Raw genomic sequence first — 6,649 nt, forward strand, 5'->3', positions numbered from 1 at the left:
TACATGATACATAACATGGTGAAGGTTTTTTTAAAAAAAGAATATGTGAACTATCTTACCACCATTAGTAAAAATTTGTGGCAGAACCTGGTACCAGAGGTTTAGGTGGTCTATTGACCCATGACATTTTTATTGACTTCTTTAAATTATTTGGATATATTATATTATTTTTAAAGTAGTCTATTTAGAATGAGAACAGGAAGCAGTCACAGTTACAGGAAAAAGATAGTTTCTAAATGTATCATGGGGAGCTGAGTTGGCGAAAAGGTTGAAATGGAAGCATATGGAATATTATGACATTGACAGCTGGAGAGGATACTCAAGCTCTTTTAAAACAGTTCTCCAAATCAGATCACTCTGCTCCTAACACTTTTCTCAGAAATGTTAAGAGCATCTTATGAAAAAAGTTCATACTGTCCAGTTATCCTTCAAAGGCAATAAGTTAGAGGAATAATGGAGCCTACTCTGATGAGCTGCAGAAGAATCACTATCTCAGAATGACTTTCAGCTACCATGCTTTTATTTTATAATATTCTCCAGGCTTATTCATCTGTTTCAGTCATGTCCCAGAGAAATCTCTATGAACTGTCTCAATATGACAGAACAGGACAAAATTTGGAAATTTTAAGTATTTTTTAATTTTAGAATAAATTTAAATTTACAGAAAAGTTGCAAAAATAGGACAGAGAGTTTCCATATATTCCTCACCCAGTTTCCCCCTTAACATCTTACCATGATGCACTTGTCAAAACAAAGAAAATGGCATTGGTATATTTCTACTAACTAAACTCTACCCTGTATTGAACTGCAGCAGTTTTACCATTAAAGTCCTCTTTCTGCTCCAAGACTCAGTCCAGGAGATCACACTGCATTTAGCTGTCTCCTCTGGTCTTTCCTTGTTTTTCATAACCTTGATAATCTTAAGTAAGCACTTGAGTAGGTATCCTGTAGAATGTCCCCCAATCTGGGTTTGACTGATACTGTATCAAGATTAGACTTTAGTCATGTATTTTAGGAGAAGTCTTCTCCTCACAACATGTAAGGGGGTGTGTGATAACTACATGACAGCTCTGTTGATGTTAATCTTGATCACCTGGTTAAGGAAGTATTTGCCAGGCTTCTCTGATACAAAATTAGTATTCATCTCTTCCTCTATTCTATTATTTGAAAATGAGTCATTAAGTATAGTCTAAAAGGGAAAAGAAGGAGGATGAGAATTAACCTTGGACCCCTGGAAAGGGGAATATCTGTATATATTATTTGGAATTTTTCTGTAAAGAAGATTTGTCTCTTCTCCCACATATTATTCAATTATTTATATCAGTGTAGATTCATACATCTTTATTTGATACTTTGGATTATAATTAAGTCCTTTGTTATTTATTTTGTTTCTCAAAATTCTCCAGCTTTGGAAAATCAGGGAAATGTTTAATGGGATGAGAAAGGGTATTTTTACAGCACTCTGAGTAAGTAGGAAGAAAAATGAGCTTAGGATTTCACTGCAGAGCTATTATGGACTGTCCAAAGAGTTCTGGGAAATCATTGCCCATAATTTCTATGGTTATGTTCTGTCTTTCCAAACTTTTCCCCTACAGCTACAATCCCAGTGATCCAAGGCAGAGAGTGATGAAGCTGACCACGATGGTGCTGGTGCTGGAGGCAATCTTTATCCTGAGTGCCGCCCCCTATCACGTGATGCAACTGGTGAACTTACTGGTGGAGCAGCCCTCAGTGGCTTTCTATCTGAGATATCACTTCTCCATTTGTCCCAGCTATGCCAACAGTAGCATCAACCCTTTTCTCTACATCCTGCTGAGTGGAAATTTCCAGAAACACCTGTCTCAAGTGCAAAGGAGAGTGACTGAGAAGGAAACCAACAATGGAAAACATCTTGAAACAGAGCTTTGAGGAGAGTACATGGATCATAAAAGTCCAGACAGTACCATTTTTTTAGATTCTGTATATATGTGTTAATATACAAAACTTGTTTTTCTCTTTGACTTACTTCACTCTGTATAACAGACTCCAGCTTCATCCTCCTCACTAGAACTGACTCAAATGCCTCCTTTTTATGACTGAGTAAAAATTTGTGATCCAACCAGTCCATCCTAAAGGAGATCAGTCCTGGGTGTTCATTGGAAGGACTGATTCTGAAGCTGAAACTCCAATACTTTGGCCACCTCATGTGAAGAGCTGACTCATTGGAAAAGACCCTGATGCTGGGAGGGATTGGGGGCAGGAGGAGAAGGGGATGACAGAGGATGAGATGGCAGGATGACATCACTGACTCGATGGGCATCAGTTTTAGTGGACTCCGAGAGCTGGTGATAGACAGGGAGGCCTGGCATGCTGCGATTCACAGGGTCGCAAAGAGTCGGACATGACTGAGCGACTGAACTGAACTGAACTGAATATTCCATTGTATCTGTGTACCACAAGTTCTTTATCCATTCCTCTGCTGATGAACGTCTAGTTTGCTTCTATGTCCTAGCTATTGTTAATAGTGCTGCCATGAACATTGGCGTACATGTGTCTTTTTCAGTTATGGTTTTCTTAGGGTATATGCCCAGCAGTGAGATTGCTGGGTCATATGGTAGTTTTATTCCTAGTTTTTTAAGGTACTGTTGAACCTATTTGCGCAGCAGGAACAGAGACACAGATGTAAAGAGCAGACTTTGGCTATAGCGGGGAAGGAGAGAGTAGGACGAATTGAGAGGGTAGCACTGACATATGTGTACTATTGTGTGTAAAATAGAGAGCTGGTGGAAACCCCCCGTGTGGGCACAGGGGGCTTAACCCCATGCTCTGGGACAACCTAGAGGGTGGGATGGGCGTGCGGGTTGGGGGGACAGGTTCAGGAGGGAAGGGACGTGTGTGCACTTGTGGCTGACTCATGTTGTGTGGCAGAAGCCAACACAATACTGTAAAGCAATTATTCTCCAATTAAAATTCTTTTTAAAAAATAGAAAAAATATATAGACAGGCTTGCCTATGTTATTGGTATTATTAGAAAGAGCAGGCTGCTTTAGCCTGCTTGTGGTCCATGATTCTTGTGTCCCCGCGACTCAGAAACAGTGCTGTAACCACTCAAATGCAGTAAGTTTAACATGCTAACCTTAGTGACACATAAAATATTTGTCTGTGTAGACATTAGGAAGTGTGATAGTCAAAGAGATCGGAGTTCCATGGCTGTGAATGTTATTTCCAGTATCTTATAAACTAGTCACTGCTGAATATGGCCATCCCTGATCATCAGGTGAAAACTCACCAAGGAAATTGACCTTGCCATGTACACTATGGCCTCACTGTAACAGTGCCCCTGAGGTTCCTAAGGTGGGACCACCTTACAATGAGATCTGAAATTAGGCCATTTTTTAAATCTATAAAAATGTCAATTTCATATGGTCTAAGCTAATGCCTCCAAGAATCAGCCCTACCTGTTAGCATGACCATATAGCATGACTATATGTAATGAACACATATAACAAGTAAGATTGCATCGGTGCTAAGTCACTTCAATTGTATCCAATTCTTTGCGACCCTATGAACTATAGCCTGCCAAGCTCCTCTGTCCATGGGATTCTCCAGGCAAGAATACTGGGGTAGGTTGCCGTCCCTTCCTCCAGGGGATCTTCCCGACCCAGGGATCAAACCCACATCTCTTGTATCTTCTGCATTGACAGGAAGGGTCTTTACCACTGGCGCCCACCTGGGAAACCCTACCGTGTGAGATTACATGTGACACACCTGGGAGATTAAGAATTACCTCAGTTTACCAAGGCTCAGAACAGTTAAGCGGCAGTTTTAAAACTGCACATCACACAAGAGCGAGATGACATCCAGGTCTACCTGCTTCTTCTCACTGCACCGCTTGGCAACCTGTACCATCATCTTGGAGAGAGCCAATAACTGGGCTTTATTGTTGTTAGGTTTTTTGCTTTCTCCTATACCCCTACAGGAAAAGAACTAAGTCTGAAAGAAATGAGTTCATATTCTTAAAGAAATGTTTATGCATATTATTTTGCATTTAGCTTTGTTCTCTTATCTACAAGCAATAGAAACCAGCATCTGCATTATATTTAGGCTTCCTTAGTGGTTCAGACAGCAAAGAACTTCCTGCAACGCAGGAGACCCCAGTTCAATTCCTAGGTCAGGAAAATCCCCTGGAGAAGACAACCCGCTCCAGTATTTTTGCCTGAAAAATTCCATGGAGAGAGGAGCCAGGCAGGCTACAGTCTATGGGATTGCAAAGAGTCAGACATGACTGAGTGACTTTCACTTTCACTTTTCAGGATATTAAGTCCACTCAGGCATATTCTCTTTAGGTTAGAGTGTATATTTGGTCAAGACTACAGAAAGTAGTTAGCTTTTAATCTCATAGATGTTCATTATGTTTATATTTTCCTTTTTTGATTTGTATAAAATATGCCCTTTGATACAGTAAGAAAAAATGCTTTTAAAGCCAACACTCTCAACAAAGGTAAATATTTTATTTTGTTTGGGGCTGAATCTGTAAGCCCACATCCTTTGTCTAAATACTTAAAACTGCTTGCTCCATGGCCATTTAAAACTGATGCTGATTTTTAATAATCATCAGCCCTTTATATAAAAGAGTCATGGAAACCAGATTTTTAATAACCTGATCTTCACTTTTATATCTCAGTTATCAAGACAAATGACTTTTAACCCAATGTACTTGGTTCTAGATCTTTTAGAGACCATTTTGGAACAAGGTAATATCCAAATGCATATCTGGATGAAAGGTTATATAAACAGCGGGAGAACTACAAACTGAGACAGGTCATATCTGCGATATTTCAGTTTTGTAACTGAGATCTAGAGCCACGCACAGAGGCTGGGTGTTCTTTTATAGTTTCCATCAAAAGCTGTGCTGGGGCTACAATTCCTGGAACCTTCATTCTCACATCTATAAGGTATAGCAATCAGAGTTCAGTGAATAACCCTGACATCTGAAGACCCAACACAATAGGTCTTATAAATAAACAGCATCTATCACAATAAACAGAAGTTATTATTTGATCATTGAAAAGCAATGGAAAAGTTTACCTCCATTGTCTTTTTAATATGGAAAATATATGACTCTAAAAATGTAAATGGCTTTAAACCAACAGACATTTTTCTAATAACATTTCCAACATGCCTCATATAAGTCCAGTATATAAAGTGGTCAGTGAATTATTTTAATTTAAATTTACTAAGAGTTTTACAAAAAAAAAAGTCAGCAGTTAATCAAAATATAAAAGAAAAAGCATGACTATTAAATTTACTTTTATGCCTTTATATAGCTTTTCTATGCATAAACATATATACATGCTGATTGGCAGAGGTGGTTTGACAGAGATTTTTCTGTGTATTTTGTATTTGTGTTCATGATATGTATACATGTTTACTTTCAAGAGAAATCTGATCAGTTTCATTTATCTAATTAATATTGATGTATTTGTCACTATGTAAACTCATAACTGTGTTCCTCCTCCATACTTATTCAATTTTAGGTGACTCATTTAAATTTTAATTGATTAATACAAATCAGTGAATAAAAATTGCTTGTATATTAATTTATTTCTAGATTGTCACTTCTATTCTTAATATTTTCTTATGTAAAAATACTTCTTATTTCCTTAACATAGTTTCTCCTGAACAATGAAGAATTAGCAAAGATTTAATAATTAGTAAAATATGTTATAAATATGGCTAATTGTCTGAAGGCACTCATCACACCAGATTCTCAGAAATCTAGGCACTTGCATTACATTTGACATCCCAGGAATTACTGCTTTTAAAAGGTATGATGTCACAGTGATCATGGAACCTTGGACCTGAAAGATATTTTAGAGACTATCAAATGAACCTCAGTTAGATCAAATTATTTTTAACACAGTCCAGTGTGTGCCCAGAGACCTGTACCTAATGTGAGCAGAGAAAAACCAGCCCTGAGATTTTCTTACAACTAGTAAGAAAAAATCCACACCACCACGCCTTAACAAATTGCTGAGGCTTCAGTGAGTAAATTAAGACTGGACTGAATTATGTTTTAAAAGTTGTACACTTTTTAAAAAAATATCTAATTCTTCCTGATTGCTTTGGACTTCTTGTCAGGAAGGCAAAGATTAATATTCCATTTACTTCCAAGAACTCAGTGGAATGAGCCCAGAGCAAAATATAAACAATAATATCTTCTTTTGATATCTCATTTTTTGTTGACACCTCTCTATGCCAAGAGTTTGGTTCCTTCTATAGGTAGCCTCCTCCCTCACAGGTTAAGCCTATACTATAACTCCTTTCTGACTTCACCCAAAAGGGATAGCCGCAAATTGTTTCATTTGCCCTTTCAGCTATTCGCTCAGACACAGCTATAGTCCATGCAAAACGCTAGGCTAAATTGGTATTTTGATTTCTGGTGTTTGCAAATTTATCATTTAATATGCATTTACAGAGGGGCTTCTCTAGCAGGTCAGTGGTAAAGAATCCTCCTGCCAGTTCAGGAGAGGCAGGTTCCATCCCTGGGTCAGGAAGATCCCTGAAGAAGGAAATGGCAACCCACTCCAGTATTCTTGCCTGGGAAATCTCACGTATAAAGGAAGTCCATGGGGTTGCAATAGACCAAACAACTAAACAACAACAACAT

At 38.2% G+C, this 6,649-nt stretch overlaps 1 protein-coding gene across 1 annotated transcript in view; it reads left to right on the forward strand.

Moving 5' to 3' along the window:
- MCHR2 (melanin concentrating hormone receptor 2) overlaps nt 1-5,569 on the forward strand; it is a 41,245-nt gene extending 35,676 nt beyond the window's left edge. The window contains 2 exon segments of the mRNA XM_020898449.2: nt 1,596-1,880; nt 1,882-5,569. Coding sequence (XP_020754108.2) covers nt 1,596-1,880; nt 1,882-1,954 — 358 coding nt within the window. The 3' untranslated portion in view covers nt 1,955-5,569.
- The last annotated feature ends 1,080 nt before the right edge of the window (nt 5,570-6,649 follow it).

The sequence above is a fragment of the Odocoileus virginianus genome, chromosome 19 (assembly GCF_023699985.2).
Source record: "Odocoileus virginianus isolate 20LAN1187 ecotype Illinois chromosome 19, Ovbor_1.2, whole genome shotgun sequence".
NCBI classification, from domain to species: Eukaryota; Metazoa; Chordata; class Mammalia; order Artiodactyla; family Cervidae; genus Odocoileus; species Odocoileus virginianus.